This window comes from Cololabis saira, chromosome 8 (assembly GCF_033807715.1).
Source record: "Cololabis saira isolate AMF1-May2022 chromosome 8, fColSai1.1, whole genome shotgun sequence".
Lineage (NCBI taxonomy): Eukaryota > Metazoa > Chordata > Actinopteri > Beloniformes > Belonidae > Cololabis > Cololabis saira.
Genome location: NC_084594.1, coordinates 3455903 through 3482573, shown reverse-complemented (window position 1 = coordinate 3482573; position 26671 = coordinate 3455903). Strand labels below are relative to the sequence as shown.

Genomic DNA, 26671 nt, shown 5'->3' with positions numbered 1-26671 from the left:
TACTTTCAGTTATTTAATGCAAAAAAAGGATGAGTCACGAATCAAATCCAGCACAAGTTGTTTTAATTAACTTCGAGGCATTTTAAAGTACACATCAACACTTGTAAAAGCTCTTACTTCCGCAGAACAGGACAAAAAGGACAGTCACAACCTGTAGTGTAAAGTGCAAACATATTGTCCAACTGACAACACTAAAACCAGAATCAAAATATTCAAACACAAAATAAAGTGCCCAACGTCCGCAGGATCCTGCTATTCACAATAAACCAAAATAAAATGCCCACAAGATATGGGCAGAAATATGTGCCACTAGAAACTGAATTTGAATAATTTATATTTGAATTTGAATTGCTCAACTTGAATAATTGCATTAAAAAAACTGAATCTGAATCACATAATTTGAATTTGTATTGTTTAATTTGAATCATTGCATTGAAAAACTGAATCTACATTCAGCTCTCACAATTCAAATTCAGTTCTTGCAATTCAATTTCAATTTCACTGTGCCAGACATCCGGGTCTTCCGCAGGAACAGCAATCGAGTGCAGATACAAAGAACTCCTTTTCACGTAGCCTACTATAACCTCTATTTTCTTTCAACCATATAAACGACCAATGGGAGCTAGATATTTCAAAACCTATTGTGTTTTCTCCATTTTGTGTAAAAAGTGTAGATTTATATCTTGCCGTTTTGTAGAAAAATTTCTGCTGTTCTGGAGTTCTATGTATCTGCACTCGATTGCTGTTCCTGCGGAAGACCTGGATGTCTGGCACAGTAGAATTGAAATTGAATTGCAAGAACTGAATTTGAATTGTGAGAGCTGAATGTAGATTCAGTTTTTCAATGCAATGATTCAAATTAAACAATACAAATTCAAATTATGTGATTCAGATTCAGTTTTTGATGAAATTATTCAAGTTGAGCAATTCAAATTCAAATATAAATTATTCAAATTCAGTTTCTAGTGGCACATATTTCTGCCCATAACAAGATCCCACAATACTGCCCACAATCTACAACTTTAGACTGGAAAAGCTCTTGTTTAATTTCAGCAGCAGCTGATTTTCGAAGTTTTTTGCTGTAAGTCTTGCTCTCTTTGCTGTGAAGAGCAACCCGGCAGAACTAAAAAGTCTCACAGGCGGCTGAGGCTGGAAGGCCTGTGTTGAGTTTCAGAGACAGTTTCTTAATGTTTGGGAAGGAGTTCAGCAGGTCCATGCTTTCTGAAACACAGGCGAGGTACCCCTCCAATTCCCCAGAACCCTCTGACCTGCGGGAATTCATCGTGGAGAAGTAGTCCTCTTTGTCTGATGCTCCTTGAGCGTGCCTTGCTTCACCTCAGCCTCAGCCATCTGGTCAAGGTGATGCCTCAAATATAGTAGTCCTGTTTAATGACAGAAAGCGTAGGGAAATTAAGTACTGAGCTATTTGTTCTTAAACAGTACTATGGACAGTTAAGTCAGATGACATATTGCAGTATGCACGTTGGCACTATTGCACTTTAATACCCCAGCTCCCACTAACAAACACGCCTGCACAGTACAGATGGTTAACTGTAATTTCACCTCATTTTATGCTTTTTTAGTATTTCTATGTATGTGGCAAATAAAACACCTTGTATTCTGTATTGAAATGTTGTTAATATGTATTTGTTGATAAAAAAACTAATGAAAAAGACTAAAATAAATTCCTGATTGCTGTGATATTGAACAATGGAGTCATACCTGCTTCAGCGACTTCAGCTTTGTCAGTCCAGCCCGTCTTAAATTTGGGTAGGAGGATTGCTGCTGAGATAAGCTCTCGGTCCTCCATCATGACTCTGAAGCGCCTCTGTACCCCTTGCTGTAGTGCCGAGATGAGTGGAAGGCACATCTTGACCGACGCTTCATGCCTTCTCAGTTTGGACTGTAATTCAGAGATCACTGGAAGCAGCCACCCAAGGTGTGTGTTGCTCTCTGACTGAAGAATATTCAATGCCTTTACCACTGGTCTCATCACACAGCAGAACTCATCCAGAAAGGCAATTTCTGCCTGACTGAACCTGCACGAGATAAATAAATGGAAAAAAAACAATAATTAAGTTTTGTTTATTAACATAGAAGGATATGGACTTTGTAACAAACAACAAAATAACATTTACATCATATAAAATTGTATTATATCATATATTGTGTATTTTATACTGTTGAATCAGAACTGTTTATTCATTATGAATTATGACAAATGTTAAGTTATATATGCTAATTAAATATTTAAAAATGTAAAAACCAAAACTCACATTTTCACTTTCAGTTCTTCGCAGACACACCTGATGGCATCCTCCCCTTGTTCTTTTATTATGCGAATGATTCTCTCCACAGCCATGTATGTTGAATTCCACCGTGTCTTGTTGGGTCGAATGAGCTGAAGACCACATTTGTCTTCCACAGCTTCTGCTGCAGTGTGCGAGCGACCTGACTTATTCCACAGAGCTTGGCGTTTGCCAAAGGCAGCACGTGAAAGCCTCTTGTAGGTGTCGTTCTTCTTGTCAGCAAGGTCAGCATCTGTTGTGGCAACTAAGTTCAGTAGGTGGCATGCACATCTCTGGTGTTTGGGGAGCTGGTACTCCAGGCCCTTGTCTTGCTCTAGGATGCTGAATGCGTCTTGGAACTCAACATCATCATCCGATTCTGAACCTTCTTGGTCTGTATCTGATCCGGCATCATCATCCTCCGACTGGCTCTGCTCACCAAAAACAGAAAAGGCCTTCACAAAATTTGAGCCACTATCTGTGGTGGTTCTAACCACTTTCCCTCTTATTTTGTATTGGCAGTGGATATCATCCAGGACACCTGCAAGCACATCAAAGGTGTGTGAACCTTTTAACCTCTTGCATGCCAACACGACAGATCCTCTCTCGAAAGTCTCCCCATCAATCCAATGGCACGTGACACCTATGTAGCTTTTTTGGTGTGCAGACCAACAATCGGTGGTAGTAGCAACATGATTGATGTTACCAAGGTGTGATATCAACTTTGTCTTCATTTCAGCAGCAGCTTCTGCGATTCTTCTTTTAACTGTGGGCCTGGAGAGCATTTTGTATTGAGGATTGAGAGCAGCAGCAAACTCTCTGAATGCTGGCTGTTCCACCAAAGAAAAGGGCTGGTGACCTTCGCAGATAAGCCTGATAAGGAACCGGTCAACTGTCCCTTGAGACACACGGATGGCACCACCCACCGCAAGTTTGGCCTGGTTGTCTGGGAGCTTGCTCTGCTTACTGTTGCCTTGTTCCTGTGGTGACTTCCGTGAACATGCACTAAAAGCAGCAAGCTTTGATGGATGCTTTCTCTGTGAATACACACAATACAAGAGGGTACAGAGTAATTATGTATTCGTAGGCACACTCATATTTAGAAAACACTATTTAAGAACTAGAACATGTATTAAGCTAGAACAATCTCATCCTTATGAAAAAAATGTGTTGTACTGTCACTATTCAGGATTTCCCCCAGAAAATTTAGGGTTAGGCCCAGTGGTAGGGTGACTCCGGTGGCGCACAGGCCTGCCTATGGGGGTATTATTGTTCCAATATTATTTGTGTGTGCGTAAAAAAGATGTGTCCATGTTATAACTATTCGTATTCGTAATGATAAACATTTGTATGTAAATAAAAAAGTTGTACCCAAAATTCTGCTGTCACACACATGAGTCTGATAAATTATTAGGGTTAGGATTGTTTTTATGTGAGTATGAATCTAAAAGCTGTGAGTGCAAAGTCTTGTGAATACAACTCTAATTTCTACGACTACGAGTCTTCACTGTGAACACGAATTCAAGTTTATGGGTACAAGTCGAAAAACTGTTGTAATGACGTCACAGGCAGGTCACAGCATAGACATAAGAAAAATAGAGAAACATATTTTCTCATCAACAAAACATGTTATTTTCTGTCTAAAAAATTGCAAAAATAAGAACTTTATTGATCCCACATAGAAGTAATTAATGTTACATCTGCTATAGAGAACAAGGTAGTGCCGCAAAACTAATATAAATATATATCCCCCCTCACAAAAATAAGAAAAATATAGAAAAATAGATCAACAAAACAAATTTAAAATTTTTCAAATAACAAGATAACATAATTGAACCATTTTTCAGACAATAAAATAATTGAAAAAATCTGAAAAATAGTTAAAATATGTTATTTTGTTACTTGAAAATTTAAAAATATGTTTTGTTGATGAGAAAATATGTATCTCTTTTTCTTATTTTTGTGAAGAGGGATATATATTGTTTTTCGGCACTACCTTGTTCTCTAAAGCTGATATAACATGAATTACTCCTATGTGGGATCAATAAAGTTTTTATTTTTGCCATCTGAGAAAATTAAATACATTATATTTGGTGCCTAACTGTTTCCCAAGTATATTAGTGCGTGTGTGAATGAATAAATGAGACGTAAAACGTACATTTCTTTGTAGAAAGGCGCTTTATTAAAATAAGTCCATTTACTTGTATTAGTTTACAGCGCAGTCTTGAACATCCAATATGGCGGTGACTTTGACGCCATATTGGATGTATAGGTAACAGATTCATTAATGAAGCAGTAGAATTTAGAAGACATGATTCCATAAAGCCTTGCCTAAATGTTTAAAGTTAAACGGAAATCTAAATACATTACCATAATCATGTATTTTTATATAACATTTATGTAACATATTTTAACAGCAGCCAAAGCAGTTGAGACTGCTCAAGACACTTGAAATGCTGTTCTTGCGTTTCGCCGTGTTTAGAAAAACTTCCTGGACTCAAAAGACCAGGATTCCTTGCGAACAGAGGATGCGCAGAAAACAAATTCATGTTCCGTTTGAGCGGGATATTCCGTTTGGCGTTTTCATTACCCGAATATGGTTGAATAACCGGAATATGAGCAAATTCGGGTTATTCAAAGGGGTTATTGGTGTTTACATGGCCGTGCAAATTCAGGTTATTGCCAATATTCGGGTTTTAAGAGGGCTATTGACTGCATGTAATCGCAGTCACTGATCAACTGTTTGGACCTGAGTGGAAAACTAACGCGAGCTGAAAAATCAAATGGCGGATCATTTTCACGTGTGGTGAAAGCATCTTAGCTCACAGAAGCTCTGAGCTCTGTGCTAACAGCTACCAGTCATGCTACAGCGGCTGGCTGAGCCTTGTGAAGCCGGGGCTCGGTTCTCATTAACCGCAACGCGGTCGGCTCGGTGCGGACCTCTCGGTTAGCTGAAGCAGCGGTTTCATGAGCATGACGTCTGTGACATGTCCCGTTGTGCGCGACAATGCTCGACGAAGTATGAATAAAATTAATAAACAGATTAATAATTAATAAAACAGCCACCCGCCCGCGCCAAATCTCACGCCTACGTTTCTGGGAAAGTTGGCAGCACTGTGTTTTCTGGGATTTTAAAACCAAACAACAAATAAACCATTTGGGATGTAAGAAACAAAAACACATGCGCTCACTTACCGCAACATGCTTTCGTAAATTTGACGTGGATGTCTTGAAAGCTGAAAGCTCCGTTCTGCCGGGCAGGCACATCTTACACTGCATAACAATGTTGTTGTTGCCTTTTGTGCGTTTGAACGCAAATAAGTCCTCTAAGTTTGGCCAAGGGTTTCTGTGGCTTTCCGCTCCGGAATTTTCGTCGGGCCCTTCCTCATCCTCGATCTCTATATCAACATCCATCTTCTTCAAACGCGTAGATCCAAAAGGGCGCGCTGAAGGCAAGGCGCCCCTATTATACTTCTTCTTCTTCTTCTGTTTCCGGCAGTTTCGACACATCAATGCGCAAATCACGTTCACTTCCGGGACACAGGGGTTTCCGCCCGCATTTGATTTTTTATCATGAATTTTGTACTCAGTAACGTGAGGGGGTTCAAATGTAGCGAAGTAAAATACTTGGGTCAAAATGTACTCGAGTAAAAGTACAAATTACATATTTCAAAAACTACTCAGAAAATTACAAATTACTCATAAAAAGTACTCAATTACAGTAACGTGAGTAAATGTAATTAGTTACTTTCCACCCCTGCCTATTTGTATTACTTTTTTGTCTTGAACTCTCTTCTTCCACCTTTGTCTTTCCTTCTCTTGCATCTCGTGTTTTCTCTCTGGGTCACTGTTTAATTTCTCTCTTCTCTTCCGTTGGTACTCTCTATTTCTTCTCTTTTGCTCCTCGACTGAAAATTTCTGTCTAGCCATGCTTTTCCACAATATAAATTGAAATTAAAACTGCAAGCAGCAATGAACGGGGCCTCGCTTGTGCAATTTTCACCAATAAAGGTGAAGGACTCAAAACCATGTCCGATGACACCACCCACGAGTCTTTATGTCAAACCATTCAAAAGTTATGGCAGAAAATAGTGACCAATAAGCTACTTATATCACTTCCTGTTTAGCGTTGAAGTTTGACGCGGCGCCACGGCCACGCCATTTCACAAAAACTCGCGATTTTCATAACTTTTCATCGCTAACGTCTTTTGTGTCTCCTGAGCAAGTTTTATGTCGAACAGACGATCCTGCTAGGAGGAGTTCCTTAAATAGACCCTGCAGGAATCCGCGATTCCGTGATTGCGGAATTTTTCGCGGATTTCACGGCTGTCCGTGGATTTACAGACCTTCTGTGGATTTCAATGTCTGGTGCAGAAAAATCACTTTTACTGGGGTTAATATTGCATATGTCTGCGCTGAATATGCGAATTATGCGGGGCTCGCTTGATTTCACCGCATCATCGCCGCATAAAGTTTGGAAAAAGGGGAGTGTTGTGAGTGACACGTCGGGACGCCCGGTCGCGACGTGCGGGAACCGCCCGGGGACCTCCGCACCCCTCGCAGAAACCGCCACCCCCCAAACAGCAGCTCTCACCCGCGGGGGTGAGAGGAAAAAGAGAGCCGTCTCCGGCCAGCCCCCCCGCTTGCGCGGGGGGCGCGGCTGCCGGGGGACTCTGGATCCGCGCTGACCGCGTACCACTGCGCCTGCGAAGGCCGGCGGAGGCGGACTCACGTTACCATCCACTGGGGGATCTTGGCGGCGGACGCGTGGGGTGACGGAGCTCTGTCTCGCCCGGCAATCACCCGAGCACTGAGCCGCGGGCTGGAGGGAGAGAGACGGCCGGCCTCCGCCACCGCCCTTCTCCCTCCACCTGCGCTCTCCTTTTTTTTTTCTCTTACGACCTCAGATCAGACGAGACAACCTGCTGAATTTAAGAGGGAAGAGCTCAGCGCCGAATCCGCAACTTCCTGCATATTGCGCATATTTTGCAACTTTCCGCATATTCCACAATTTCACCGCATAAAAGCACATAAAAAACCTGCACATTAAATTGCATAATCAATGATTTTAGCCCGCAAAATCAAGGATTTTTTGCCCGTGGAATCAAGGATTTTATCCCGCAGAATCAAGGATTTTAGCCCGCGGAATCAGGGATTTTTGCCCGCGTTTTTCTGGAGGGTCTACTTAAAGTAGGACACATGAAAATGGCATAAATTGCGCCAAAATTACACGATTAATTCAAAATGGCCGACTTCCTGTTGGGTTTCGGCCATGGCACCAAGAGACTTTTCTTTAAGTTGTGACATGATACAGGTGTGTACCGATTTTCGTGCATGTACATCAAACCGTATTGTGGGGCTTGAGGCACAAAGTTTTCTAGGGGGCGCTGTTGAGCCATTAGGCCACGCCCCTTTTTGACACTATTAGAACACGTAATTTTTTGCAAGGCCTGGCTTGCGTGCAAAAGAATTTGGTGACTTTTTGGGTACGTTCAGGGTGGGAAAAAAGGCCCTCATTTTGTCGGAAGAAGGAAAAAAAAACCAACAAAAATTCCTACAGATACAATAGGGCCTTCGCACTGTCAGTGCTCGGGCCCTAAAAATGAAACATGTATGAGCCCTTTATATGAACATAGAAGTGGATCCCTCCATAGAGATGACTATTGAAGAACTATAAGGGGAAACTGATGTGCTGGGACTCTTCACCCGTGAGCGTACTCCGGTTAGGGAATAAGGACACCGTTTTGACGTTTGACTTCTCTTTATATGAAAGTTTCTGGAGTTGGTCAGTAGTTACACACATTTATCAACAACATTCCTTCTGAGGACCCCGACCCTAAATTTAGCTGCCCTGTGATTGCCTGACTCAAAACAGACTGAACTAAATGTACCTGAATAAAATATTAACCTGCCTAAATCAACACATCAATAACAATTATATTTAACAGATTAACAGCTTGATATTGTGGTATCGGCTTACTCACAAAGGGAATTAATAACAATGACCATTCAATGTAATATTCAGTTTCACCACGATATGTTGTCAAAATCTACAAACTGGTCCTTTTATGTAATATACAGTACAATCATAATATAAGCGCTGGAAAAGTTACACAATAATAAGCAGACCACAGCCTATCCATGCTCTACAAGTGTAGGGTATACAGTACAATGTCAAATAAAGTAATATGTAATGATTTAATTAATGCTATATATGTACATTTATGTATAAATAAAACCCTGAAATAATATTTTAATTCTTTACTATGTTCACAAATTATATTATATTAGCATATTAAGAGGTTATAGGTGGATTTTTCAACTCCGTCAGCTTACATGTCAACTCCGTCAGGTGTAGAACCTGACAGAGTTGATGTCTGACGGAGTTGACAAAAGGGCAGGTATTTTCCCGCCAATTTTCCTAGCAGGAGGAGTCCTGCAGTCGCTCAGTTTTGACACTCAAATAAAAAAAGTGGAACACAATCAGAAGAGCTCCTGCTGCAACAGCTCCTGCTGCAACAGCTCCTACTGCAACTCCTACTGCAACTCCTTCAACTCCTGCTCCAGCGTAGGTCGTCTCCTGATCTTCTTGTTCTGGGACCATCGCTGGTGTCTGAGACTGGACATCAGCAGCTGATGAAAAAGAAGTCACAACAAAATACATATGTTTTCCAATCGGTTCATGTCCAGAATTAATGAGACAACTGCCTCAATTTGAACCGGAAAAATCAGGACAATTTCATCTTTGTGAGTGTACAAAAAGTGAATTAAAATGGCCGCTGGTGCAGGATTGTCCTTCCTGTTTTACCTCTGCTGGATTTACTAGTGTCACCGTGAGGAGGACAGTTCATGGTTGCTGTGGACACAAATCCAACATTTCTAGTGGACTGATTTAAAAAAGACCTTTTTATCCAGTTTTTGTACACTCACATAGTTAAACTAGGGGCTCTAGCGGAGGATCCACTTCTACTAAGAAACTTCTAACACACATATATTAGTGCAGGGGTCGGCAACCCAAAAGGTTTAAAGAGCCATATTGGACCAAAAACACAAAAAACAAATATGTCTGGAGCCGCAAAAAATGAAAAGTCTTGTATAAGCTTTAGAATGAAGACAACACATGCTGCATGTTTATTATTAGTTATAACTGATGGAAGATTTTTTTTTTTTTTCATTATGCCCTTCGAGAAAAAAGACGAAATTTCGAGAAAAAATCGAAATGTTGAGGAAATAGTCAAAAATTAGTGAAAAAAGTCGAAATGTCGTGAAAAAAGTCAAAATTTCGAGAAAAAAGTTGAAATGTCGAGATTAAAAAGGAAAGGAAAAAGGAAGAAAAAAATAGAGAAAAGAAGAAAAAAAGTAGAAAAAAACAGAAAAAAGAAAAAAGGAAGAAAAAAAACAAAAAAGAAAAAAGAAAAAAGGCAGAAAAAAAAAAAAAAAAAGGTCAAACATTTGGGGCCGCTCGGTGGCGCAGTGGGTTAAGCAGCGGGCCATATACTGAGGCTACAGTCCTCCTGCAGCGGTCGCGGGTTCGAATCCAGCCCGCGCACCTTTGCTGCGTGTCTTCCCCGTTCTCTCTCTCTACCCCTTTCCAGTCTGCATCTCCAATAAAGGGCCACTAGAGCCCAAAAAACCTTAAAAAAAAAAAAAAAAAAAAAAGGTCAAACATTTTTAAAAAAGCTCCATGGAGCCACTAGAGACAGATTGTCACACTTGTCCTCTGCCTCCTTAAGTGGGAAACGGGCCCTCTTCTATTTCATTTAGGGTATGCGTAATAATAGGATAATATTTCTTTCTGCCACTTTATTGAGGTTTTTGTAGTGAAATGAGGATGTATCATAGAGATAACTTCTCAATTCAACTAACTGGATCAGCCGTTCCTCATCCATGAGTGTTTCCTACAGAGCTTTCAACCGGTGTTCTGAGATTTCTTCCTACCTAAAATTATTTCCTACCGTAGCCAAAAATTATAATAAATAAAATCAATCAAACCTTCTTGCTGGATGCTGCAGTTAACTTTTGGTGGTCTGTCCATTTCCTGCTCTACCTGTTGATTTCCATCACTGCTTTTGGCACGAAACTGAATAACTTTTCAAGCTGTTTAATACAGCTGGAAAAGCACATTCACTCACGCACAGGCATAAAGACATGCATTTGATTTGTCCCTCAAACGTATATGCATTAAATACTGTCCATACAAAGTATTAAAATACAAGAAACTAACCTTTTCTCTTCCGCGGCGATCAGGTAGCAGGATATTATGGCCTTCTGAAGTTGCTGCTATACGCATGCGCAGTCAACTCGAGTAGGAAAAAATTATGGGTAGGAAGAAATCTCAGAACACCGGCTTTCGACCAGCTTTCAATGCGAGCAGCAGGAAGAAAATAGAACATTTGAATATCACAATATCAAGCTTGTTTTCTGTTTAGAAAGTACAAACGTAGGAAGATTTTAGGAGTTTCTTTCAGGAGCGCACGGGCGGGGAGCGCGGTTAAGGCTGATTTATGGTTCGCGTAAAATCGACGGCGTAGGTTACGCGGCGACGCGCAGAGTTCGGTGCGTGTTGCCGCGTACCCTACGCCGAAGGGGCTGCGTTGGTGTAACGTGGAACCATAAATCAGCCTACAAAGCGAGTTTCAGCTGTCAATCAAAAGAACGTGGGGGGAGGGGGGACAGAGAGCGTCCGATGTAACGCAGTGCGCGCTCTCATGCAGTTAGGACAGGCTGTTACATAGGGACAGTGGATGGGAGGGACGGATCGGGGACCACTATAAATCTGGGGGGGACGTGTCCCCCCCGTCCCCAGTTCCATCTGCGCCCTTGCTGTGATTCATTTATCAGACTAAATTACAAATCTCTGGATGTTCCAGTTGTGAATGTTGGTTCCTGTGTCTCAGGTCCACTTTCAGACCACAGTCAGTCCAACAGTGAGAATCATCTGTTTCACCAACTTCTACTGAGAGGACTTACCAGAGACGAGGACTTCACAGCTGGCATGGCCCCCTCCAGACTCTGTTTCCACTTTACACCAGTACTGTCCTGAGTCCTCAGTCCTGAGTCTGGACATGTGGAGTCTTAGTCGTCCCTCTCTCAGAGCATCTCTGTCGCTCTGGACTCGTCCTGCAAACTGTTCATCATGATAAAAGGTCTTCTCAACTCCTTTCATCACAAGAAACAGATGAAAGGGTCTGAGATAAGTTCTGAGTTCACAGTAGATGTCAAGGAAGGTGGAGGAGGGTTCAGGTTTGGGGGTGAAGGTCCACTCCAGGGTGATGTTGTGGTTCTCCTCTGTCTGATAGGAGCTCTGTGTCACATTCACTACAAATGTTGCTGCTGAGGAGACAGAGAGGGAAAGAGACGAGGATGTTGACACATTTCTGTGGTGTTTGTACCGTATTTTCTGGACTATAAGCCGCACCTGCATATAAGCCGCATCCGCTCTGTTATGCACTCCTTCCCCCCCTTTTTCTTGTCTCCCTTCAGGTGCTCTGCATCAGGTGATTATCTGGCTCCGCCTGTATTTAAGAGGGACGGGAGGAGCAGGTGCTCTCTCTCTCTCTCTCAGACCAGGCAGCCTCACATTGGTGCCAGGGTTGCTCCTGTGTTTCTTTGTTTGTGTTGCTTTGAGGATGGAGGTCTGTCAGTTTGGTTTTCTTTCCTCGGTTTTTGTTTTGAGGTTAGGTTCCTGCTCTGGTTAGGTCAAGGAGGGAAGTTCCGGGTCCGACGGCCCATTGCGTGGTTGGCTCAGGCTTCCCTCATGGTCTTTTCCTTTATTGTTTTGTTTGGTCAGACCTCCAGACTCATGGTGTTAAGTGTTGGGGTTTTTTCCTTGGTTCATGAATAAAACCTGCTTTTTATACGCAACTGAAACTCGAGTGTGGTGTCCTTGATGTTCTGGTCACAGAGTTGAGCGAGTGTTCTAACTGGTGATCGTAACACGCTCTATTTTTTAAAAAATAATAAAAAAAAGATATACAAGCCGCATTCGCTCTATTTAAAGGAGCTTGAGGCAGGATTGAGGCAGGATTTATGAAAAAAAATGTGTATACGTTTTAAGTTTTCTAGTAATGGGGGCTTCCGGTTGGTGAGCAGATGGAGTAGACGTGTTTCGCGAGTGCTCCCGTGAGTGCCAAACTTTTTAAACCACCAAGCCCTCAAACTTTCAAAATTTTTACTTTAAAAAGGATTCCCTGTTGCTGTTTTTCTTTTTTTTTGTCTCGAACGAGCCCACTTACCTCCGAGATGGCTTCGAAGAGCGGCAAGTCGGGCAAGAAGGACGACGCTGGCGCTGTCTTAACCCTGGCGGCCATTACCACGTTGCTGGAGGAACACCGCGCTGCCCTGGCCGCCGAGTTCAAAAATACTTTCAGTCAGCTCGACTCCAAACTCGACCAAACGCGGCTCGCGGTCGAGGACCATGGCCAACGGGTTTCGTCCCTTGAACTCGCCACAGAAGACCTCAGCCAGCGAGTTACGGACCTTGAAGGCATCTGCTCGACTCTACGGGATGATAATGCTCGGCTGAAGGCCAAGGTGGTGGATTTGGAAAGCCGGAGCAGAAGGCAGAACATCCGTATCCTGGGCTTACCGGAGTCGACCGAGAGCGGTTCTCCGGCGGCTTTCTTCTCCAAGCTGCTGTGTGAGGTGTTCGGGAACGATACGCTGCCGTCACCGCCAGAGATAGACAGAGCGCACCGCTCGCTCGCCGCCAAGCCGGCCCCGGGACAGAGACCGCGTCCGGTCATCATCCGCCTTCACCGGTACCAGACGAAGGATATCCTCATCAGGGAGGCGCGCCGGAGGGGAAAGTTGGAATATCGCGGCCAGCCCATCCGGGTCCTGGAGGATTACAGCCCCGAAGTTGCCAGCCAACGAGCGGAATACAGCGGAGTCATGTCGGAGCTCTACCAGCTGGGTCTGAGGCCGGCTCTGCTCTTCCCCGCCCGGCTCCGGCTCACGCTGTCCGGGGGGGCCAGGAAGTGGATCGGCTCCGTGGATGAGGCGCGCAAATTCATCACGAGTCGCAGCAAAGCTTCAAACCCGCCGTAACGGGACTGTTGGAGGCTGCCACGGCTCCGCCTGCAGCCCGGTGCGGCTCACTGACGCTCACGGACTGACTTTTTTTTTTTCTCTCTCTTTTTTTTTTACGTGAGTCACATTATTCCTGAGGGGAGGGTGAGTAACCCCGCGACAACCAGTATTTTCTCTGTTGTTAGTTGGACTGCCCCTTTGCAAATATTATTAATTTGCAGTTATTTTTGGCTATTTGAGGGAAGGGGAAAAATAAGTGGTGAAGAGGGAGAAAAAAAAAAAAAAAAAAAAAAAAAAAAAAGCTTTTCCGATTTACCTATAAGTTTTGTAATAATTGTAAGCTGTTAACCTTACTTTTACGCTGCTTAAGTCGGACGTTTTATATTTTATATTTTTGTACAAATATTTCTGGGCTCATATCGGGACTTCCAGGTCAAGATTTGAGAGGGTATTCCTTTTTTTTTATTTACATCTACACGTTTTAAGGTGCTAATAGGTATACACCCATGATACGGGAGCAAAAGCTATTAGTGTGTAGGATTGGAAGATGTGTTATTGCACTATGTTTGTTTTGAAGAGCTTGCTGCTTTTTTTTTATTTTTCTATAGCAGCTGTCTTAGTTGGGGAGGGTGGGTCGGGGGGATATGTCACTGCCAGAAACTTTGCATTAACTCTTTTCAACTCATTACTTAATGTGGGTCACATTCAACCTCCTTTCCGTTCTCTTTTTTTCTGCCTAGGTCATTGTGCACACCTAATTTTTCTTCTTAGATATTATGAGTAGATACTTGAAGTTGGTGAGCTGGAATGTTAAGGGTCTGAATCAATTCAATTCAATTCAATTTTATTTATATAGCGTCTAATACAACAGAGTTGTCTCTAGACGCTTTACAGAGACCCATACCCAGAACATGACCCCCGAGCAGTTATTACATAAACAATGGCAGGTAAAAACTCCCCTAGTGGGAGAAAAACCTTAAGCCAAACAGTGGCAAGGAAAAACTCCCCTTTAGGAGGGAAGAAACCTTGAGCAGGACCAGGCTCATCAGGGGGGACCCTCCTGCCGAGGGCCAGACTGGTGGGTCAGGGACGGCAACAGCACAGCAGGCAGGTGGAAGCAGCAACGGGATGACCGGGGGTGGGGACCGCAGGCCAGCACACAGCTCCCGAAGCTCCGGCCCAATCAGCAAGTCCCAGGTTGGGGTGCAGGGTCAGGAAAAGACTTGTGCTCCGTAATGCAAGCTACAAGCCACCCATGGCCACCTGCAGGACAAAAGAGAGAAAAGGGAGGAGAAGGGGGGGGCAGCAACGGGATGACCAGGGGTGGGGACCGCAGGCCAGCACGCAGCTCCCGAAGCTCCGGCCCAATCAGCAAGTCCCAGGTTGGGGTGCAGGGTCGGGGAAAGACTTGTGCTCCGTAATGCAAGCTACAAGCCACCCACGACCACCTGCAGGTTCCGGTGTCCGGCAAAGGATGCTGCAACATGGACAAAAGAGAGAAAAGGGAGGAGAAGGGGGGGCCAGCACAAGAAACCACAGGAGCGACTCTGACACACTAAAGTTTACACTACCTAGAGATTTACCAACACCAGCTAGAGGTTTACTAAACACTAACTATAGGCTTTACTAAACAGAAATGTTTTAAGTTTAGTTTTAAAGGTGGAGGTGGTGTCAGCCCCCTTAACCCAGATTGGAAGTTGGTTCCATAGTAGTGGCGCCTGATAGCAGAACGCCCGCCCTCCAAATCTACATTTAGATACTCTAGGAACTACAAGTAAACCTGCACTCTGAGAACGGAGAGCTCTGACAGGAACATAAGGCACTATCAGGTCTTGCAAATAAGGCGGAGCTAAGCCGTTTTGGGCTTTATACGCAAGTAATACAATTTTAAATTGGATTCTGAATTTTACGGGTAACCAATGGAGCGACGCTAACACTGGAGAGACGTGGTCTCTCCTGCTAATTCCTGTCAGTACTCGTGCTGCTGCATTTTGGATCAGCTGGAGCCTATTCAGCAAATTACTTGGACATCCTGCTAACAACACATTACAGTAATCTAGTCTAGAAGATACAAACGCATGAACTAGTTTTTCTGCATCACTCTGTGAGAGGATTTTCCTAATCTTTGCAATATTACGGAGATGGAAAAAGGCTATTTTACAAACCTGATTGACATATGGTTTAAACGACAAATCCTGATCGAAAATAACACCAAGATTTCTCACAGTTGCACTGGAAGCCATCGCAACACCATCTAATCCCTTCCTAAGATGCTCTGGACCAAGAATGATAACCTCTGTTTTATCTGAATTTAGAAGCAGGAAATTTCTGGACATCCAGTCCTTGATGTCCCTAAGACATGCCTGAAGTTTAACTAACGGTTCTGTTTCATCCGGCTTCATAGACAAATAGAGCTGCGTATCATCAGCATAGCAATGAAAGTGTATGCCGTGATTCTGGATTATACTTCCCAACGGCTGCATGTATAAACTGAACAAGATTGGCCCTAGCACTGAACCCTGCGGAACACCATAACAGACCCTTGACTGTTCTGAAGAAACCTCATGTACATGAACAAACTGGAACCTGTCAGATAGGTATGATTTAAACCAACATAGAGCTGTCCCTTTAATCCCAACAACATGCTCTAACCTGTGCAGTAAAATGCCATGATCTATAGTGTCAAAAGCAGCACTGAGGTCCAGTAGAACCAGTATGGAATCACCCTGTTAAAAGGAAGAGGATCTTCTCACATCTAAAACACCTTAAAACAGAAATAGCCTTTCTACAAGAAACTCATATTCGCAGTTCTGATAATAGCCGCCTGTTCCCGAGGTGGTCAGGGCAGAGATTTCACTCCTCCTTTCAAGCTAAAGCCCGAGGAGTTTCAGTTCTGATCAGTCAGGATGTTTCATTTGAGCAGCACAATGTGATTTCTGACAAGTTTGGTCGCTACGTGATCGTTTCTGGGAAATTATTCAATACATTGGTCGTACTTGTGAACGTTTATGCCCCTAATTCAGATGATGCAGTCTTTTTTGAACGACTGTTTTCACTGCTCCCTGACCTTAATACATATTCTCTCATACTGGGTGGTGATTTTAATTGCTGGCTCGACCCAGTCCTAGACCGATCCTCTACCAACCCCGGCACAGCAAGTAAGTCAGCCCGTCTTATTCAGGCGTTCCTTTCTGACTACGGTGTTTGTGATGTGTGGCGTTCTTTACATCCATGTGACAGAGAATACTCCTTTTTCTCACAAGTGCACCACACATACTCGAGGATTGATTATTTTTTTATTGATAATCAACTGATTCCCCTGGTCCATTCCTGTGCTTATCAGAGCATTGTCATTTCCGACCATGCTCCTGTGGTTCTAACCATGTCCCTTCCTGACCTACCTCAGAGAGACAGACAGTGGCGATTCAATTCAACTCTGCTGTCGGACACAAATTTTGTTAAATCAATGGAAACGGAAATAGCCTTTTTCCTATCCACGAATATGACTCCAGGAATGTCTAGTCTAACTGTCTGGGATTCCCTCAAGGCTTATCTCCGGGGACAGATTATATCCTACACTGCTAGGGTGAGGCAAAAATCTTATAGGGAGCGATCAGACCTTGCCCGCCAAATTAAAGAGGTCGATGAAGAATATTCTCGGACTAAATCCCCAGATCTTTACAAAAAGCGGCTAGAACTTAAAACTAAATTTGACCTGCTTACCACTCACCCAATTGAACAGTCACTTCTGAAAAGTAAAACCAGGTTTTATGTTTATGGAGACAAATCTGACAAATTATTAGCCAACCAACTTAAAGGCTCTAAGGCTAAACAAAATATTTCTAAGATTCGATTACCAAATGGCCATGTAACTACAGACCACTTACTCATAAATGAAGCATTCAGGGACTTTTATACCCAGCTATACACCTCGGAATCTCAGACTGATCGAGATGAGATTGCGGACTTTTTAAATAGTCTTAGTATTCCCAGTCTTTCACCAGATCTAAGGAAGACATTAGAAGAACCGATATCCCTGATGGAAATTACTCGAGCCATTTCTTCACTGCAGTCGGGTAAATGTCCTGGCCCTGATGGCTTCCCGGCGGAATTTCTAAAGAAATTTTCTAATTTGCTTTCCCCATTGCTATCTTCAGTTCTTTCAGAATCCTTCAGCCACGGTTCCCTCCCTCCTTCTTTTTCGGAGGCCTGCATCACCCTCATAGCTAAAAAAGGGAAGGATCCTACTGAATGCGCCTCCTACAGGCCCATCTCCCTCTTAAACACAGATGCTAAAATCCTAGCTAAAGTCCTAGCCCATAGGCTGGAGAATGTCCTCCCCACAATTATATCTGAAGACCAAACTGGCTTCATTAAAGGTAGGCAGTCTTACTTCAACACAAGGCGACTGTTCAATATTATCTACTCTGCCTCTGAGGCTATCCCTGAATGCGTTGTCTCTCTGGATGCGGAGAAAGCATTTGATCGCGTCCAGTGGGATTATCTCTTTGCTGTGCTAGACAGGTTTGGTTTTGGTCCGAACTTTGCTCTGTGGATTAAACTTCTCTATTTACACCCAACAGCCTCAATTCGTACTAACTCTCAACGGTCAAAACCATTTAATCTGCATCATGGAACCCGTCAGGGGTGCCCCCTTAGTCCCATGCTTTTTGACATGGCTATCGAACCGCTTGCCACAGCGCTCCGATCTTGTGAGGATGTGTCCGGTATCTGGAGAGGTGGCAGGGAACATAAGGTCTCGCTTTATGCCGATGACCTCTTGCTTTTCATCTCTCACCCTCTGGCCTCATTACCCCCTGCGCTGTCACTTCTCAGTCAGTTTGGGAAACTCTCAGGCTATAAACTGAATCTCAGCAAAAGTGAGCTTTTCCCTACCAATCTCGAATCGCATGCTTTAGACCTTTCCAATTTTCCCTTTAAAATCGCAAATGACAAATTCTCCTATTTAGGCATATCGGTGACAAGGAAACACAAAGACCTGCTCCAAGAGAATCTTATCTCATTGTTAAATGAGACCAAACAAACCCTTACACAATGGTCACCCCTGTCAATGTCTCTTGTGGGTCGCATCAATTCAGTCAAAATGACCATTTTACCTAAATTTTTGTACCTTTTCCAGACCTTACCACTCTTTATTCCTGGTTCTTTTTTTCAGTCCCTTGACTCAGTTATATCTTCATACCTATGGCGAGGTAAACGGCCACGTTTGAACAAAACTCACCTTCAAAAAATTAAGTCTGCAGGTGGTCTGGCCCTCCCAAACTTTCGTTATTACTATTGGGCTGCTAACCTGCGCTGCCTTGCATTCTGGTCCTTCCACTGCGACGGCGCTGACCGCCCTGACTGGGTGGCGATGGAGTTACATCCAACTGATGACCTGTCAATTCCTGCCCTACTCGGCTCCTCACTTCCACTTCCTTCACTTAAATCAATCAAAAACCCAGTGGTTAAACATTCTCTTAGAATTTGGGCCCAATTTAGGAAGTTTTTTGGTTTTCACAGCTTCTCTCTTCTTAGCCCCATTGCATCAAATCACTCTTTCAAACCATCCCTTGAGGACCCCACCTTCCAGGAATGGCACAGGAGGGGTATGATTCGTTTTAAAGATATGTTCATAGACGGCACCGTGGCATCTTTTGAGCAGTTAAGTAGTAAATTCAGCCTTCCAAAATCACATTTCTTTAGGTATCTTCAGGCTAGACATTTTGTTCTTTCCCAGACACCCAGCCCTGGTGCATCGATAGGCTCGACCACAGTTGACAAAGTTCTTGCCACAGACCCATTCAAAAAGGGGCTCATTTCGTCTTTCTATGGCATGTTGCTGGATCTTAAGAGTGCCCCTACAGATAAACTCAAAGCAGCATGGGAGCAGGACTTAGGGCTTCCCTTATCAGAGGATACCTGGGAGTCCATACTCAAACTGGTTAATACAACCTCCCTGTGCGCACGTCACTGCTTAATTCAGTTTAAAGTGGTACACAGGGCTCATATTTCCAAAGCAAAGCTATCCTCCATGTACCCAGATATTAGTCCATACTGTGTAAGATGTAAAGTAGCTGAAGCCTCTCTCATCCACATGTACTGGTCCTGCCCATGTCTAAATAAGTACTGGATGGAAGTATTTCATACTCTCTCTCTGGTGCTTAAAATCAGATTAGAACCAAACCCACTGACTGCCCTGTTTGGGGTCATGGAGGGAGGAAGGAAGTTAACCACTGCACAGGGGCACACTTTGTCTTTTGCCTCCCTTTTGGCTCGTCGGGCAATTCTGTTCAGGTGGAAGGATCCCTTCCCTCCTACTCGTGCACAATGGCTGGAAGACATCATGTCCTGCTTAAAACTGGAGAAAATTAGATACTCGCTTCAGAAATCAAATAAGTTCCAGAAAGTGTGGGGACCTTTTCTAGAAGCATTCCAGACCCTGTGAACTATACTTCATATTTATTTTGTATTCCTAGTGCAGGCTTTTGATGATAGAGTGACCTCATATTGTGATTAGTAATCTGGCAGTGACAGGGGAGGGATTAGTTTGGTCTGTAGTTTGTTTTTGTTACTATTTTATATTTTTTCATACTGTTTAATTGTTTTTTATATTTTGTACACTGGTGTATGCTATGATTAACATGCCCATGCCTAATCAACATATTTGTAATTGACATGCAGCATTTCACCTTTTTTTACTCTGTGAAAATTCAAATAAAAAGATCTTGAATTAAAAAAAGTTTTCTAGTAATAATATCAGATGAAGCGTTCCAAACCCAAAAGAATGTTTCCTCTAGTGTATCTCTCCTTTGCCTTGAACAGGCTGTGTGCTGCAAAATGTGCTGCAAATCCGAATTTCCTGCGCTGTCCTGCGGATGTGACGTCACATGACGCTGCATGCACGTTCTCCCCGTTCTCCCGTGCCGGCTTCACTGTTGGCTGCAGTACCCCCAACGGCCGCCGTGGTGAAGGGTGGCGCTAGAGAGTCTCATTTCTTAAAAGGAGCCTCAAGCTCCTTTAGGAACTGTCATTTCTTGTGAATTTCTTATTTTTCCTACTTAAGAACTTCTTAAAATATGTCATTGCACGCGCCAACAAACAACATTTATACAGGTAGTTGGGTCTTAACCGTCAGTCACTCACTAAACATGGAAAAAGAGATGCAGGAACTTTTCAAGGTTATGGTGGACGAGATTAATGTGTGAAAAAAAATACTATTGGGGAAAGTTAATAATAATTAACTACCACGCTAACTAACATGCTAACAAACAGTTAACAGGCTCTTTGTGTAATTAATTACAAACTATATCCTCAAACTATGACCTACTAGTCTAAACTTGTCAATGTGTTGAAAAAGGTGATATTAGAGGCTTATTATTATTATTATTATTATTATTATTATTATTATTATTATTATTATTATTATTATTATTATTATTATTATTATTATTATTACCTTTTCACAGAAGACATATGAAGACCGGTCAAGGTTGTCTTAAAGTTAAGAAAAAAGTCAAGAACAAATTTGAGAACTTTTATTTCAAGAATACCATTTATTCTTAAGAAGAAACTTAAGAAGAAAGTTGAGAAAATATTTAGAACTTTTTTGGAGAATATGACTTGTTCTCTTTTTTCTTCTTAAGACTGCACTTAAGAAAAAAATTACACTTAAGAAGATTTTTTTTCTTAAGAATGTTTTGTGAATCCGGCCCCAGGTCTTTGTGGAGCCGTATGAAACTCGCCCGAGAGTTTGAGTTGGTGGAAAAGCCGTTAAAGTCCTTGGTTATTACCCCATCGTGATGGTTGCCACCTCACACAAATGGGCCTGCAGTCGAGTCTCAGACGAGCAGAACGGCTCAATATGGCCGCCAGTCCAGTCCAGTGTGTAAGTGTCAGCTTGTGAGCTCTTTTACTTTTTTTTGATTTAATACTAGAAATCCACACAAGAAACTGACTGTTTTACACCTAGTTATGAGGTGCACTCCTGTACCTCTTTTAACTCGACCCAAAAGGAAAATAATTTTGCCTAACTCCAGTGGCGTCAATTCAGGTGAAGCTAAGGTATGGCAAGGTTACGAGTCACAGAACTGAACTAGAGTATCAATCAACACGTCCAGCAAATACTCATCACAGAAGTTTATGTAGCTTATCTGTGTGGTCAAGAAAATTGGAACTTTTTCAAACGCAGTCTCGCTCACTGCAAAAACTCAAAATCTTACCAGGAATATTTGTCTTATTTCTAGTTAAAATGTCTAATTTTTAGTAAAAAAATCTCATTAAACTTAAAACAAGAGTCATTACCAGAAAAATAACTTGTTATTTGACCATTTTCACCTGTTTCAAGTAAATTTTCACTTGAAATAAGTAGAAAAATCTGCCAGTGGAACAAGATTTATCTTCTTATTACAAGCAAAACAATCTTGTCCCTCTGGCAGATTTTTCTACTTATTTTAAGTGAAAATCTACTTGAAACAGGTGAAAATGATGTTTTTGAGTCTTGTCTTAAATGTAATGAGATTAAAAAAAAAAAAATGAGACTAAAAATTAGACATTTTAACTAGAAATTAAAGCTGCAAGCAGCGATGAACGGGCCCTCGCATTCACGGCCACCGCCCCCCATAAGCATATAAGAAATGACACCACCCACGACTTCCTACGTCAAACCATTCAAAAGTTATCGCAGAAAAAAGGGACAACCAATCAGAAGAAGGGGCGGGGCTAATTCAGGCCAATGAAGGTCAAGGACTCATTACAGAGTCCCATGACACCACCCACGACTTCCTAGGTCAAACCATTAAAAGGTTATAGCAGAAAAAAGGGACAACCAATCAGAAGAAGGGGCGGGGCTAATTCAGGCCAATGAAGGTCAAGGACTCCATAAAGAATCTGATGACACCACCCACAACTTCCTATGTCAAACCATTCAAAAGTTATGGCAGAGAAAAGTATTCTAGGGGGCGCTTTTGAGCCGTTAGGCCACGCCCATTAATGCAAACCATGAAATATCAAATGTATTGCCAAGTGTGGCTTGCATGCAAAATTTGGTGACTTTTGGAGAACTATCAAATATGGACCAATCAGATTTCAAAATGGCCGACTTCCTGTTCGGTTTCGGCCATGACTCCAAGAGACTTTTATTTAAGTTGTGACATGATACAGGTGTGTAGCGATTTTCGTGCATGTACGTCAAACCGTATTGTGGGGCTTGAGGCACAAAGTTTTCCGGGGGGCGCTGTTGAGCCATTTTGCCACGGCCATTAATATAAACCATGAAATATCAAATTTACCACCAGGCCTGGCTTGCATGCCAAATTTGGTGCCTTTTGGGGAACTATCAAATATGGACCAATCAGATGAAGGGGGGGGCGCGCTTTTTGGTGTCTAGCGTCACCACGGTAACACTTTTGAAAGAGAAAAGTAATGCGCGTAGTCGCAGGATGGAGACGCACATTTTGATGTATAACACACCTGGGTGCACGTTACGGTTTGGGCCGTATTAATTCTCGAAGGAATGGCATATATTGCTCCAAAATTACGTGATTAATTCAGAATGTTCAAATTGGCCGACTTCCTGTTCGGTTTCGGCCATGGCGCCAAGAGACTTTTCTTTAAGTTGCGACATGATACAGGTGTGTACCGATTTTCGTTCATGTACGTCAAACCGTATTATGGGGCTTGAGGCACAAACTTTTTTCTGTCTGAACCAATCAGATGAAGGGTCGGCGCGCTTTTTGGCGTCTAGCATCGCCACGGTAACACTTTTGAAAGAGAAAAGTAATGCGTGGTGTCGGAGGATGGAGACACACATTTTGATGTATAACACACCTTGGTGCACGTTACGGTTCGGGCCGTATTAACTGCCGAAGGAATGGCATGAATTTCGCCAAAAAGACACGATTAATTCGAAATGGCCGACATCCTGTTCGGTTTCGGGCATGACTCCAAGAGACTTTTCTTTAAGTTGTGACATGATACAGGGATGTACCGATTTTCGTGCATGTAAGTCAAACCGTATCGTGGGGCTTGAGGCACAAAGTTTTCAAGGGGGCGCTGTTGAGCCATTTTGCCACGCCCAATAATGCAAAGCATTAAATATCAAATTTTTCGCCAGGCCTGGCTTGGGTGCAAAATATGGTGACTTTTTTGGCACGTTTAGGGTGGCAAAAAGGCCTTCCTTTTGTCAGAACAATAAGAAGAAGAAGAATAATTCCTACAGATACAATAGGGCCTTCGCACTGCAAGTGCTCGGGCCCTAATAATACAAATATTCTTGTTAAGATTTTGAGTTTTTGCAGTGTATAATACCTAGTGAAATCGATCATGTTGTTCTTATTTGCATTTGTAGTTGTTCCATAAATGTATTTAAAAAAACAAACATTTACATTTAACCCTTGAAGCCGAGGTGTGGCGGCTGCCATACCTTGCCATACCCAATTGACGCCCCTGCCTAACTGCAAAAACCACCGCGGAGCTCAAACTACAGCGACCCGCTGCAAGGCTGCGTGGCTAGCCCAACTTCCACTGCTAGGCACACTATGGCTCCTCTTACCTCTCCATCCGACTGTGTCAGCTACTCCCACTACACCGAGAAGATTGCTGAGCTGGAAGGACTAATATCCACATAATATAAGCAGAGAGGTCACTGGACACCATCACCATTGGTCCTGCACTAACCGGCTCCCTCCACACCTCAGTCTCCGATGCATCTATCTCCGGTCCTGCTGCTGCCGCCAAGACCGCCGAAGCTGCATCTCCTCCGGCCCTCCCAAGCCAAACCCGACCTTTCTTTCTGATTTCTCCGATCTCCTGACCTAGCTATGTGCCATCTCACCTTCTGTTCTACTCCTGGGCGATTTTAACTTCCACATTGACAACCCAGACTGCAAACCTGCCACTGAGTTCCTGGACCTGCTACACTGCCTCAACTTCACACAACACATCAACTTCCCCACCCCAAACCCGCGGTCATATGCTATCCTCCGGCCTCACAATACATCAGCTACCCAGCCTTAACCTCAACATCTCCGACCATCTGGCAATCACTATTGACATTGACATCCCCATCCCCAACCCCAAAAATAAACCTAAAATAACCTTCAGAAACATCAAATCTATCTCCCCCACTGCTCTCTCAGCTTCCTTCACCAGACACATGACCGTCTCCCCTCCCTTGCCTCCTGACGACCCCTCAGACCTCGTGAATCGATATAACCACACACTCTCCTCCTGTCTCGATCAGATGGCTCCCATTAAAACCAAAATAGTCACTTTCACACACTCAGCCCCCTGGTACACCCCTGAAGTCCACCAGATGAAATCCTGCAAGCATCAGCTTGAAAGACTCTTCAAAAAAACTGGCTTAACCAACCATCACCAAGCCTATACGGACTATCTCCAGCAATACAAAGACGCCCTCAACTCAACAACCCCAAACCAAAGCAGCGAGAGGGGACGAATGGGCGGCAGGGCATGCCCATATCAAAATTTTATGAAATTGTCTAGTTATTATTATTATGGAGTAAACATAGATCTAAGGACTGAGAGCTCTGAGTCATGGATCTGTTAGTGATGTTAAAGTGTGTTTAACTTAATAAAGTGAAGATTTAAACTGACCACAGACATGTGATGTGAGGATGATGAGCAGCAGGATCCTGCAGATCATCTTCTCCCTGTGAGGGACACAGAGCTGGAGAGTCACCACACAGAACATGTTCATGACTTCAGTCAAGTTTTGCTGTCTATTTTAGTAAAAACAAGACGCCACCGTATACCTGTTTCAGGTCGCCTTTGTTACGGATGCTGCACCTCTGTAATGTGGTCCAACAAGACCAGACAAGAGACCAGAAGGGTGGTGGGTGGGGTTGAAGTTAGAACAATTTCACTTCACTTCAAGTCATCAAAACGACACTCAAAACTGCACAAAAGACGTTAATAAAATTGTTATATGAAAAACCAAGACTTGTTTTTCGTTTTTTGTGTTAGATTAAAAAAAGGATTAACAAAATAAAAAGGCACTTTTTAATAGAAAGAGCGAATGATACACGGATTATTACGGACCCAACTAGGTCAGTAAATCATAATTCTTACTTGAGAATCCCGGTCTTGGTTGTCATGTTGGCTTAATTTACTAAATTCAATAGTTCAATAAAAACGAGGGAACCCCAGCCCACTGGCACAAAGATGTGATGATTTCATTCGACGTTCAAATCTTTAAGATACAAACGAAGAAAACCTCTGTTTCACAAGTCTTTACTAGTATTTCAACTGACGAGTTTAACTGTAGATGTGAATAGTTGTTGTGAGTTTATGTTGAAGGTGATTCTGGAGGAAAGTGGAGCAGAAGATGAGAATGTGAAGTTAAAGAGAGCAGTCGCCCTTCTTAGAGACACATAAAACCTGCTGGATAAAACTGGAATAAACACAATAAACTGTTGTTATGCTGGAAATCATGCAGTTCAGAAACACGTTTTCTTGCCTCTAAACAACCACCCAGCAACCAGTATCTGTCACTAACTGCATTCTCTCTGTTTATCTCTTAACAGTCCAGAAGCAACTAAACACGTACAGAACCGCAGGTTACTACAAGACTACATTATTGAGCAGTTAGGGTCAAAGTTAGTACAGTAAGCAAAGTTCTGTAATAAACAAACAACTGTTGGTGAGTAAATCTTCATAAATTATCTAAAATACTTACATTTATGTTTCCTTGTGCGGCTGAGCAGTCCTGAACTTGAAGTATTTGACCAAACTGTGAGAAGCTGAAAGTCTGACACTGTATATATCTGAGAAGCAACAATTACAGCGAGGTGAGAGGAAATCTCTCTCCCCAATCACCTGAGCCTGCGGCTTCTTCGTTAAACTGAAATGATCAGTGTTCTATGAGGAGCTCATAGTGCCCACGTTGTGCATTCCTCCATGCTACATACCGAAGTGTGTACAGAGTAAGCAGTCCATGACGAGGCTTGTGAGGCTTGCTGCGCCTTGTGTTGATAAAAGTCCCTGTCTTGCCAGGATTTAATGGCAATAATGTTTCCGGCAGCACCGTGGCTTAGTGGTTAGCACTGTTGCCTCACAGCAAGAAGGTTCCCGGTTCGACTCCCAGGCCCAGCAGGACCTTTCTGTGTGGAGTTTGCATGTTCTCCCTGTGCTTGCGTGGGTTTCCTCCAGGTACTCAGGTTTCCTCCCACAGTCCAAAAACATGCATGCTAGGTTAATTGGTGATTCTAAATTGCCCGTAGGTGTGAGTGTGTCTGTTTGTTTGTGGGGACTGCGGGTGGAAACCAGCATTTCTGCTAAACCTGGTGTATTTACACTGCTTAATGTAGTGTTCATGAATATGCATTGTCCCG

The 26671-nt window shown here is 43.0% G+C and overlaps 1 protein-coding gene across 11 annotated transcripts; it reads right to left on the bottom strand.

Moving 5' to 3' along the window:
• Positions 1-967: 967 nt before the first annotated feature.
• LOC133448250 (uncharacterized) lies at positions 968-26371 on the bottom strand. Of its 11 annotated transcripts, none has more exons than XM_061726604.1 (8): positions 26017-26371; positions 25410-25530; positions 25094-25236; positions 24936-24991; positions 11259-11621; positions 2277-3325; positions 1723-2039; positions 968-1382 (listed from the first exon to the last, which is right to left on the bottom strand). In XM_061726604.1, exons 5-8 carry the CDS (start codon positions 11283-11285, stop codon positions 1279-1281), a joined length of 1497 nt encoding a protein of 498 aa, XP_061582588.1. In that variant the 5' UTR covers positions 11286-11621; positions 24936-24991; positions 25094-25236; positions 25410-25530; positions 26017-26371; the 3' UTR covers positions 968-1278. The 11 variants fall into 11 exon arrangements, 10 of the variants coding, with proteins under 10 accessions (XP_061582588.1, XP_061582591.1, XP_061582587.1 ...); XM_061726607.1 differs by having other exon boundaries at positions 25094-25129; XM_061726603.1 differs by lacking the exon at positions 25410-25530.
• Between the last annotated feature and the right edge of the window lie 300 nt (positions 26372-26671).

Bases quoted from the DNA above. Each gene is read 5' to 3' on its own strand.
- LOC133448250 (XM_061726602.1), bottom strand. From the start codon at position 5,702: ATGGATGTTGATATAGAGATCGAGGATGAGGAAGGGCCCGACGAAAAT. The intron at 3,326-5,483 runs GTAAGTGAGCGC...GTGTATTCACAG, and splicing joins ATTTACGAAAGCATGTTGCG to AGAAAGCATCCATCAAAGCT. The intron at 2,040-2,276 runs GTGAGTTTTGGT...TATCTCGTGCAG, and splicing joins GAAGAACTGAAAGTGAAAAT to GTTCAGTCAGGCAGAAATTG.